Source organism: Orcinus orca, chromosome 20, assembly GCF_937001465.1.
Source record: "Orcinus orca chromosome 20, mOrcOrc1.1, whole genome shotgun sequence".
NCBI lineage: Eukaryota > Metazoa > Chordata > Mammalia > Artiodactyla > Delphinidae > Orcinus > Orcinus orca.
The window spans coordinates 58,149,517-58,161,916 of NC_064578.1; the positions used below are offsets into that span (position 1 = coordinate 58,149,517).

General features: G+C 44.2%; 1 protein-coding gene across 1 annotated transcript; it reads right to left on the minus strand.

Moving 5' to 3' along the window:
• Positions 1-2,129: 2,129 nt before the first annotated feature.
• LOC101283626 (fructose-2,6-bisphosphatase TIGAR-like) lies at positions 2,130-2,782 on the minus strand. The gene is given in 2 exon segments (XM_033411884.2): positions 2,130-2,270; positions 2,273-2,782. Coding segments are annotated over 2 exon segments (585 nt in total). The 5' UTR covers positions 2,717-2,782.
• Positions 2,783-12,400: the final 9,618 nt, after the last annotated feature.

The window sequence follows — 12,400 nt, forward strand, 5'->3', positions numbered from 1 at the left end:
GTTATTCTAAATTGCATTTGGAAGCCTCATCACACCGTGTATAGAAAGTGGGTCATTTGTTAATCAGAATTTCCCCCCCTTCCCTCCCCTCTCCTCCTCTCCTCTCCTAGTATCACTTAGGGGGACTTGCTTCAGATAATTTATGAATAAGTTAAAACTTCCTCACTGGTCAATCTGCCTAAACCTTGCTCCTTTTCTTCTTATATCCCACCACCTTTCCTTTCTTTTCTTTTCCTCTTCAGTATTCTCCTAACCTGGCTCAAGTAGCTCAGTGTCCTTTTTTTTTTTTTTTTTGCCAGGCAGCACCCTAACCAGGGATCAAACCCGAGCCCCCTGCAGTGGAAGTGCGGAGTCCTAACCACTGGACTGCCAAGGAATTCCTGCTCAATGTCCCTTGAATTTGCAATTTCCACATGGAGGAAGCCCTCCTACATGGACATTCAACTTGGTTGTGTTCTAATCTCTGGCATTGAAGACTTCCTGAATCCCAGGTTGGAAAAGAAAGTTTATTAGAACATTCATTTCTGTGTACACACAGTCCAGAGATCAGTCACTTCTTTTGACTGAGTTGAGAAAAACAGGAATATCGGTTGAAAAATCTCTTAGACGTTTCCTGAAAAGGATTTGAAGATTAATGAAACTTTATAGAGTTTAAGGATTAAAAACAATACAACCGAAAACAAAAGTTTTGAAAAAGACACTGGAAAATGTAAGAAATTATACTAACCTAGTAAAGGAAAGAAATATTAGACTTCTAATTATTTTGATGTAGTCAGCTCTTTACATTGCTAAACACAATCTTGCTCAAAGCTGTTTTCTCAAGGAAAAATTGAAAAAGTATAATTTTTAATAATGGCATTGACTTCTAGGTTACCAGGTAAGAAGAAACAGGAAACTCTCAGAGCTTTTGCATAATTTCAAGTGTCTTTAAACATTTGGTTTATGTATATAGATATTTATAAATTATATTTTTGAAAGTTTCTACAGTATCCCTACCAGGATGACTTTTTTTTTTTTATTTTCTGTACGCGGGCCTCTCACTGTTGTGGCCTCTCCCGTTGCGGAGCACAGGCTCCGGATGCGCAGGCTCAGTGGCCATGGCTCACGGGCCCAGCCGCTCCGCGGCATGTGGGATCTTCCCAGATCGGGGCACAAACCCGCATCCCCTGCATCGGCAGGTGGACTCTCAACAACTGCGCCACCAGGGAAGCCCCAGGATGACTTTTTTTTTAATGTACTACATTCATTTTGTACAATACAGTGGTTACAAGTAACCAGATCTATCTATACATACCAATATAGAGCCCCAAGATATAGGTAATAAGTGAAAATACAGAATACAGACAGCTTGATATTTTGTATCAAGACCAGAAACACCAGAATAATACCATTGTTTAAAAACACCAGAAGCCTAATGGGTTCCCATAAGGGAACCCATTTTTCCCTCATGACACTAGGTGGCCACGTGAAGGATGGATGGGTATATAGACTCGCGGTGCTGGCTGTCTCTGTAGAGAACAGGAGGGAACAGGACAGCAACAGCTGCTTAAAGGAACTTGGCTTACATCGCAATGTGTTATTTCTTTTTTTAAAAAAGGAGGGGAATATTACTTCTGGGTGGCAGGGATGTGGACGTTTATTATCTGTCCTTTTTGGTTACTTTCCAACTTTTTGTCTGCAGTGAACTTCCTCTGCGTTCAACCACATGCTCTGCTCCAGCACTGGCACGAACACTGGCAGCTCTGGACACACTAAGGACAGCATGATCCTGAACTTGAAATATGACTACATGTGATTTTAGCCTTAACTGACAGCCTCAGTCCTACCCTCTGTGAGCTGAGACTCACAGCATTCATCAACATGATAATTTAAAAGCAAACTGCATGGAAAACACGTTCTCCATTTACATGAGGGCCTCAGAGCGACCCATCTTTTGTACAGAATTAAGGTAACCAAACTTCCTTTTCTCCAGTGCCATCTGGTGGAAAAGAGAGGAAACCTCATCTGTACCTTCCACAAAAAAAACACTGTTCTTTTCAGTGAAGCCCCTCTTTTATTCTGGGGCTACTGTGAAGCAACCGTTTACTTTCTTTAGTGCCATCTTCAAACTAAATTCCTCAGCCTACAGCTTAGACACTGGCCACTAACCCTGGAGCGCTGCTGTCCAAATTAAACTTGGAGGCACAGTTTTCCCCTAAAGGAAATATCTCTGCCAAAGAACTCTCCAAACAGTTGCTGGGGGCTTCTTGGGAAAACTGTTCATTCTGACCTGACCTGCTTCTTTCAGGATCAGCTGACAAAGAAATTCAAAGAAGTCTTTTCCACGCATTTTCACCTGGTCCAAGGTCTCTCCTCTGGGCGGTGTGAACACAGGGCACTCCTGCCCAGCTGCTTTGGCCATGGCCCTTAGCTCACTCAGTGGCCAGCATTCTGCAACCCCGTATTTACTTTCTCGAAGTCTTGAATCATACTTTACTGTCATATCTTTGCAAAATTTGCTCTTCTCCAAAATTCCATGCACGGTCTGCTTTGTCCTCATGAGGTCACTGGAGAAAATGTGAGTAAACTTCACGTTATTAAGAAATATGCCAGCAGCAGCTGCTTGTTTAAATCCAGTTTCTGAAAGAGGCTCATCTATTCCTTGTCCTTGAAGGATTTTCTCCTTGTTAAGTCTTGTTTCTCCATGCCGGACCACTGTCAGAGCAAAGCGCGTCATCCCGCCAGCGCCGGGACAGAGCGAAGCAAAGGCCGCGTGCGCCGCCCGAACGTAACCCGCACTCCGCACAAGCCACACGGCACTGCCCAGGATGACTTTTTGAACAAACAACAGTAATTTCATAATTTCAATTTTAAAACAGAACGTACATCTTCTACTACCATGGGAAAAAAAATTGTCACAGTATTGTAGCTTATAGAAGACTAAAATTTAATTTCTAAAGATTTGAAATTTACAAATATATTACATTGGGTTTATGGGTCAGCTAAGTTAATATCTCCACAAATAATTGTGTCTGCTCAGTTCAGCATCTTGACACAAAGTGTCCTTCATTCTCTCTCCACCCTCTACCTCAGTTTCCTGAATGCTCACACCCCTTCCCACTACTTGTCCTTCACATGTACTTTTCCCTGTCTTTGGTATATTATTCTCAACGCTCTACAGTTAGTAAGTCACCAAAGAATAAAAAAAAATATATCTTCAGAGGATTTTCCCAGAGATTTTAGACTCGGTCAGGTGCACTGGGGTGGTGGTATGACATCAGGCAGGGCCTGACTTTTCCGTGTCTCCTTGTCCCGAGCCGTACGCGAGGGGAGCAAGGATAATGCTCATCCTCTGGAGCTGTTAAGACACGCAATGGGCCAGAGCGCATCAGACGTTTTGCACCCAGCTTGTGCTCACATGAATGGCATCTGCTGTTGGTTTTGTTAGGCAGTTTTGGCGCGGACTCTTTACAAGGTATTAACTTTGGATGAGTGCCTTCAATAACCCAGACCTCCAGTTTTCTCATCATTAAAAAAGAAAAACATGAATTTGACAATAGAGGAATGCTTACCCTGGAGAATGGTGAAGATTGAAAGAGCTAATGTTTAACATGCTTAATACTAGTGTCTTATGAGTCTGTCTCTTCTGTATAGAATTGATGGTTTTCATGCAGGGAGCACCAGGGAAGTGCTCACTTGTGCCCAGGAGGCCTTTGTTAGGTCTAGAAAAGATGAGAGCCCCAGACAGCAATTCCCAGGATGCTTTTTCATTCTGGTTTGTCACACAGGTGGAGAGGAATCCTAGTTTCTCATTACTGCTTTTATGTCAGAGATCTGCCTTTTCAGGACATGGACCTTCTCAAAGAAGGAGCCTGGAAACAGGACCGTGTTGGCTGTTGGAAATTATCAAGTTGTTTCCCAGTTGAGCTAGTGTTTTCCAAATCTTCCTGAAACACTTTCTTAGTTGATTCAAGTGTCTGCCTTACTTGTGACAGTTTCCACCTTACATTCCTTTAGGGTCTGAATCTGCAATTCCTTTCAGTATAGTAAAGTGTGGAGGTTACTGAAGGACTTCAAAGTATTGTTCTCTCTCAATGCTTCTCTTTCTATTACAGATTTTAAAAGTTTCTTAGTTTTCGACTAGGAACCTCTGTATAGCTTTGAGCTCCCCTCCGCAAAAAAAACACAAAAAACCCAAACCCTAAATTATTTCTTACGCCAGCCTAGGAAACAAGAGTCCACTTCAAGAGGCAAAGAGCTTATTTGAGATCAAAGAATTGCAGTTTGGGGCACACAGGTTTAGGTAGAAACCCAATTATTGTCTCAATTACAGGAGAGGGGTTTTTATGGCAAAAAGAGGAAGATGAGGTAAGTTGTGCAAGATGTAATTGAGGGACTTCCCTGGTGGTCCAGTGATTAAGACTCTGCGCTCCCAATGCAGGGGCATGGGTTTGATCCCTGGTCAGGGAACTAGATCCGGCATGCTGCAACTAAAAAAGAAAAAAAAGATCCTGTATGCGGCAAAGAAGATCCCGCGTGCCATAGCTAAGACCTGGCGCAACCAAATATGTTTATTTATTTTATATTTATTTATTTATTTATTTAAAAAATAGATGAGGTAATTGATTGGATGATGTGTTCATTGGTAAACAGATGAGCTAAAGCTAGGTTTGTACTTCATTGATTATTCAGGTGAAGTGTTGACCTGAAACGAATAGGCTGCCAGATATTTCTCCAGCAAAGATGGGTTTATTTGGGATCAGCTGAGAATTGCAGAGAATCTGCAACCATCGTGAGCCACTTGAAAGCCTCTACCCAGCTAGGGAAGGAGAATGATTTTACAGTAAAGAAAAGGAAGTTGGGAGGGCTGTAGTAAACAGAGTCTGAGGTTTTTCATTGGCTGAGTCCTTGACAAGAAAGAAGAGCAGTCTTTCTTCTTCCTCTTGGGTTCTGCTATCAGTGCAGGTCATGAGAGCTCCCCCTTCTCGTCTCCCAATTCTATTTAATTGAAGTTTCTGTTTTTATTTTATTTTTTAAAATTTTGGCTATGTTGGGTCTTCGTTGCTGCGTGCAGGCTTTCTCTAGTTGCGGCGAGCGGGGGCTACTCTTCGTTGCGGTGAGCGGGTTTCGCATTGCGGTGGCTTCTCTTGTTGTGGAGCACAGGCTCTAGGCTCAAGAGCTTCAATAGTTGCAGCACGTGGGCTCAGTAGTTGTGGCTCTTGGACTTTAGAGCACAGGCTCAGTAGTTGTGGCGCACAGGCTTAGTTTCTCCGCGGCATGTGGGATCTTCCCGAACCAGGGCTCGAACCCGTGTCCCCTGTATTGGCAGGTGGATTCTTAAGCACTGTGCCACCAGGGAAGTCCAAATATTCTGTTTATTAATTTTTCATATTCTCCTCCTTTCCTTCCCACCCCCGTTGCTGCGCCAGGAGGGTTGTGGGATCCTAGTTCCCAGACCAGAGACCGAGCCGGGCCCTTGGGTGTGAAAGAGCCGAGTCCTAACCACTGGACTGCCAGGAAATTCCCACCTCCCATGTTGATCAGGATCTTCCTCTGAATGCATCACTGATCACGAGTCAGGTTTTCTAGTTTCAGTGGCTTTTTGTTCCTCTATGTCAGGAAAGACATTTCCTGGGTGCAGTGTCTCAAGTCCGAGGAAAAGTGCACAGATTAGGAACCTATTAAGGTCACATTCAAGTCTTAGGCACTTTTTATCTGAAGTCCATGTTATCAAGATCATAAACATTGGAGATCTTATGAAGCATTATCCTACCACCAAAGTGTTGGTGGCAAACTTCTAACAGGCCTGGTCCAGATATCTTGAGAAAGCTGTGTCATCAGATGTCCTCTGCTTCAATTCTGGGAAATCTTTCCTCTCAGGTCACCAATGATGTGCAGACCCAGTCAGGGTTCAGCACTTTCTTTAGGTGTCATATGAATCCAAAAGTCTGTTCCTTGTAGTTTGGTGACACAAGGGCTGGGTAGCAATACTTGATAGGGGCCTTCCCAGCCAGATTGAAGAGCGTTCTTCTGGAGGTGTCTTTTCCAATAGATGAAATTTCCAGGTTGCAAAATGTGATGCTTAAGATATTTGTCTCCTGAGGGCATACTGTGAAAAGATTGCTCGACCAAAACATGGTTATTTTTAATAGAAGCAATCAGGCCTTTGCTAAATTGGAGTATCTCTTATCAGTTGTGGGTGAAAAGAAGCAGGAGCCAAGTGAATTGTGCATCCTGTGACTATCTCAGAGGATGAGAGTTTACGAGTCCCAAAGTGGGGGATCTGAGATTTAGAAGGACCAATGGCAATGCTTTTGGCCACGATGTTTGCAGGCCTCTACAAATCTTGCCAACTGAGTTTTAATAAAGTTGTTAGAACATTTGACTAAATCAGAGGATTGAGAGCAGTAAGCACAGTGAAATTATTGTAAAACTGACCAAACAGCACAGACATGTTGAAACACATGACCAGTAAAATTGTTCCTCGATCACTATGAAGTTCGAGAGGAGTTCCCCAGGTAGGGATAATCTTTTCCAAAAAGACATTAGCCACAGAAGAGGCAATAGCCTGTCTACAAGGGAAGGATTCAATCCAGTGTAAAAACATACAGATCATAACTAAAACATACTAGTATCTGTTAGATGGAGGAAGTTGTATGAAATCTTTTTTTTTTTTTCCCCAAGTTGACAGTGTGAAGGAGTTGTTACATTTTGTGGATCAGCATCATCAGCTTCCTGAGGAACCTTTGCTAAAGTGGATTATGAGAGCAAATAATTTGGGGGCTATGTGTTTGGTTTCAAGTGCTGCAGAGTGGAAGAGCGTGTTTGGGTTACAGCAGGACTCACAGGTCACTATGAAATAATCACAGATGTCTATATGTGATCCAGACACACAGGAGGTTGTTGCTGAGGGAACAGCCAGCCTGGTGGAAGGATAGAAGCCACTGTAAAGTCTGTTTAGCCTGAGAAGGGGGAAGGTCCATCTCCCCCAGTGTATGCCAGGTGGAGCATCCCAGGCGAAGCAGATGATATGCTTTGTATGCAAGCAGTGTGGGACTGGCTTTATGATGATGGGGATACTCACCAGCTGAATATGCCCATTACCCAGGTCGTGGTAAATGCCGTAGTTCAAGGAGCTCCTTTCGCATGGGCACCCCGTATGACCTTGTTGTGAAAACCGAAAACAGTTCAGGGAAACCTTATGGAAATGATTGCTGTCTCAGTTTCCCCTCGTGTGTATTACAAATGCTGATAAAAACATTATATTAGGGCTTCCCTGGTGGAGCAGTGGTTGAGAGTCCGCCTGCCGATGCAGGGGACACGGGTTCGTGCCCCAGTCCGGGAGATCCCACATGCTGCGGAGCGGCTGGGCCCGTGAGCCATGGCCACTGAACCTGCGCGTCTGGAGCCTGTGCTCCGCAACGGGAGAGGCCACAACAGTGAGAGGCCCGCGTACAGTAAACAAACAAACAAAAAATACATTATATTAATTAATAAGAGATTGAGAAAAGTCCCTTGACTCTCCCCTAGGACTCTCTCCAGTCTCTTATTAATTAACAATGTTTTTATCAGCATCAAGGGACTCTTGCCAAGAAGGTGAAAATTTCTTTTTAAGTTTTTAAGAAATGAGGTGAATAAAGGAAATACTAATATGAGCGAAACAAAGAGGAAATGTAAAGGAACGAGTAATATGACTTGTCCTAGTAGTTTGGAAATCTTTAAATAAGATTTACTTTTTTTTAAAATTATTTATTTATTTATTTTGGGCTGTGTTGGGTCTTCATTTCTGTGCAAGGGCTTTCTCTAGTTGTGGCAAGCGGGGGTCACTCTTCATCACGGTGCGCGGGCCTCTCACTATCGCGGCCTCTCGTTGCGGCACACAGGCTCCAGACGCGCAGACTCAGCAGTTGTGGCTCACGGACCTAGTTGCTCCGCGGCATGTGGGATCTTTCCAGACCAGGGCTCGAACCCGTGTCCCCTGCATTAGCAGGCAGATTCTCAACCACTGTGCCACCAGGGAAGCCCTGTTTGGAAATCTTTAGTTGCTATTAAGAAATGGGATGAATCTAGGGAATTCCCTGGCGGTCCAGTGGTTAGGACTCCGTGCTCTCACTGCCAAGGTCTCAGGTTCAAACACTGGTCAGGGAACTAAGATCCCACAAGCCAAGCGGCGCGGCCAAAAAGAAATGGGTTGAATCTAGCAGATATTGATGGGGTTGAGACAAAAGTTTTAATCTAGCACTACCAAATATTGAGTGGGCCAAATGGACCCCCTTCTGGGACTCAACATTAAATGGCCCCAAACAAGTCTGCTCTATTTACCCCCGTTTGGAGACATTAAAAAAAACCTGAAAGCCAAGATTACTATAAGTACCATGACCAGCAGTCACTTGGGGCAGTGGTTAGGCAGATTATTCAAGGTAAAGGTCAGGGTCCCTTGGCTTTGCCCTTTACTGTGGACCCGAAGCCTTTTGCATAAGAGTGGGTAAAATGGTCAGAGTGGAAAAGATGAAACAGTAGGGAAGGGGGTAGGGCACAATTTTAAACGAATAACATAACCATTGAGAATATGATAAAAACTTGTTAGAACCGACTAGGTCCAAGATGGTGGAAGACTCCACTTCCAGTAGACCTTGAACCTCATTATACACTCGTTGTAATACATTGCCATGCTAAATGACATACCCACAGGCACCGGGACATTTCTGAGGCTGACCGTAAAAGTCCAAAAGGTGGGTGGTGGCCCAATTCCTGGGAATCCTCCCCTTCCTCAAAATAGTTCAAATAATCCTCCCACTCATTAGCCTATGAAATTACCAAGCCCATGAAAACTAACCACCCCGTATTTTGGGGCCACTCTCAAGACTTTTGAGACGACCATATTCTGTCTATGGAATATGTATCTCTCTAAATAAATCCGCTTCTTACATATCACTTCGTCTCTCACTAAATTCTTTATGCGATGAGACATAAAGAACCTGAGCTTCATTAAGTCCTGAAACAAAGTGTGCGATTTCAATTAAAAGACAGTGGGTTCGGGCTTCTCTCGTGATGCAGTGGTTGAGAGTCTGCCTGCAGATGCAGGGGACACGGGTTCGTGCCCCGGTCTGGGAAGATCCCACATGCTGCGGAGCAGCTGGGCCCATGAGCCATGGCCGCTGAGCCTGTGCATCCGGAGCCTGTGCTCCGCAACGGGAGAGGCCACAGCAGTGAGAGGCCCGCGTACCGAAAAAAAAAAAAAAAGACAGTGTGTTCAAGTCCCATCTGGGTTGTGCAGTTTCAAAGAGAAGTTTCTAGGATATAAAGTTTTGTCAACTTTACCTCAGTGTTTAATGGAAATGGATATTATGTCTGGCTGGGAAATACTTCCCTTACCTAGAATTGTAAAAACAAAATCTGGATGAAGTCCTCATAGAGACTACGGTTTGTGAAAGGAAAATCAAAACGGAGTTTCTGTTGCTAAGAGACCTCTCTAAAATGGAGCCAGGAGGCCATTAAGGACTTATGACTTATGCATGTCTCAGCCTGGATGGAATCTGACCTTTTGATCACTCATTGCCCTAATGAAGGCATCCAGAATATTTGCCAGAAACTCAAGTTACTTATTGGACCCTTACCCCAAAACAACTCATGATTCTTGCAGGACAGGTATCTCCTGACTCGGGTCAGAGTCCGACACAATTCTCACCAGGCAACTTTTAACAATCTCATGGCTTTTTGTCTTTATAAGCCCCTGACTCCTTCTATTCCCTACTCTTTTTCTCTTGTTGCTGAATGCAAGTTCCTGTGCCCAACGCACAGTGAGGCCAAGCAAACCAAAACATTGGAGTTTGGAGCAGAGAAAGGTTTATTGCAGGGCCAAACAAAGAGAATGGGTGGCTTGAGCTCAAAAACCCCCAAATCCCTTATGTTTTTGGAGGAGAAGTTTTTTCTTTTAAACTTTTTATTTTATATTGGAGTATAGCCGATTAACAATGTTGTGATAAATTCAGGTGCACAGCAAAGGGACTGAGCCATGCATATACACGCATCCATTCTCCCCCAAAATCCCCTCCCATGCAGCCTGCCACATAACATTGAGCAGAGTTCCCTGTGCTATACAGTAGGTCCTTGTTGGTTATCAATTTTAAATATAGCAGTGTGTACATGTCTATCCCAAACTCCCAGGGGAGAAGTTTTTATAGGCAAAATTGGGGGTGAGAGCTGCAGGGTGTGTGACTTTCTTCTGACTGGTTGGTAGTGAGGTAACAGGGTGGGAATCTGCTCAACCTGAAGTTGCCATCTTCCACCTGGGTGAGGGCCTTAGTTGCTGCAGAAGAACTCAAAGATACTGAGTTCTGCAGCATTATGCAGGATTATGTATATCCCTTGAGCAGCAACCAGGATCTTGCTGCATTGCCGCACTCTTGTTTCTTGACTGCTCTTCCTTTGTTTCTGCATCCCCTCACTTCCATGATTAGCAACTGTTTGAATCTGTTCTTTGGAACTCAGGGAATGTCTAGGAGGCTGAAGGAAGCCTATCTCCTACAAATAAGAAACAGGGGGCACAGAGGGTCCTGCTTGGTTTCAGTACCTTGCCCTATGCATTTCTTCCATTTGGCTGTTCATTGATATCCTTTATCCTATCCTTCAGTAAAGTGGTAAACATAAGTAATGTTTCCCTGTGTTCTGTGAGCCGCTCTAGCAAATAATTTGATCCAAATGGGAGGAGGTCATGGGAACCTCCAATTTGTAGCCAAGTTGGAGAGAAGTTGTGGGTAACTTGGGGACCTACTACTTGAGATTGGCATCTGAAGTGAGCTGCAGTCTCTGGACTGATGGGGTCATAGACTTCTTTCATAAAGAATGTCAAAGGCCAGATTCTGCTCACAGAGATTTATACATGGATGTGACTTGCAGTAATATGAGAACCTGTTGTTTCTAATTTTCTGCCACTCTGAATTGCCAGGGAACCTCCTAGGTAAATGCCCGAATTTCTGGTCCATGTTCCCAAGGAAACAGGCAGCTCCACTTTGCTATTTCTGAAGCTTATCTTCCCATTTCAACAATATCTTTCAATTTTCCCTCTAATCCTTCTTGTGATGTTCTCTCCTCCCAGAGGACTATAGCTTTTTCATAGCAGTAATGCAGATGTGACCATCTTACTGGAAGAAGGGAAAGAGGCTTAGATGCTGGTAGAAAAACCTGTCAAAAGGTATGTTTCTGGGTAAGTTGTGGTGAATTAGCCCAAGTAAGTCTTTGTAGAAAAGATCCTTGTAGGAAGCATGAAGACGTTTTAGGATATTGTAGGGATACACTATTCTAGGATCCCAGATGAAAAGGAAGTTGAGGGATCTTCAGCATAGTCTCCAAAAGGACCATTCCTCTATCTCCATTTATTATCTGTCTGTATCTGTTATGGTGTCACCAGAAGGGGGACCCCTTTCAGGGTCTGAGAGTGCAGTCTTGTCTAACACCCAGAAATGAATTGTCCGAGGAGACACACGTACTGACAAAGCAAAAGACTTTATTGGAGGGGGGCCCGGGAGGAAAGCAACAGGGTAAGGGATCCCAGGAGAACCGCTCTGCCATGTGGCTCCCAGTCTCAGGTTTTATGGTGATGGGGTTAGCTTTCCAGATTGTCTGTGGCCAGTCATCTTGCTCGTGCCCATATTTGGTCTGGCTCAGGGTCCTTCCTGGTGGGACGTGCATCTCTCAGCCAAGATGGATTCCTGCGTGAGGGTTTCTGTGAAATTGGCAGGACATATGGACTGGCATCTCCTCCCTCCCTTAGGCCCCTTCTGAATTCTTCTGTTTAGTTTTTTTTTTAACATCTTTATTGGAGTATAATTGCTTTACAATGGTGTGTTAGTTTCTGCTGTATAACAAAGTGAATCAGCTATAGTATACGTATATCCCCATATCTCCTCCCTCTTGCATCTCCCTCCCACCCACCCTATCCCACCCCTCTAGGTGGTCAAAGGTTAGTTTTACAAGACATATTCTGGGCTGGCCTCTCCTCTCTCTCCCTCTTTCTTTTTTTTTTTTTTTTTTAAGATCCCATGGATCTTACTTCCCCACCCGAGCTCCCTGCATTGGAAGTGCAGAGTCTCAACCACTGGACCGTCAGGGAAGTCCCCTCTTCCCTCCTTCTGACCTCTCCTGAATTCTCCTGATTTTTGGCAGCAGCACCATGTTCCTTATCAGGACCTCCTGCCGTGAGACAACTCCTGCAAGTAGTTATTATCTATCATGCCTGGCCAAGGCAGGCAGTTTCGGTCAACAGTTCCCTAGCAATGGCATCTTCTCTAAAGTGGAGGTGTTTACCATCATAACAATGTACATAGGTACTTTATTTATTTATTTATTTTGGCGGTATGTGGGCCTCTCTCTGTTGTGGCCTCTCCCGTTGCGGAGCACAGGCTCCGGACGCACAGGCTCA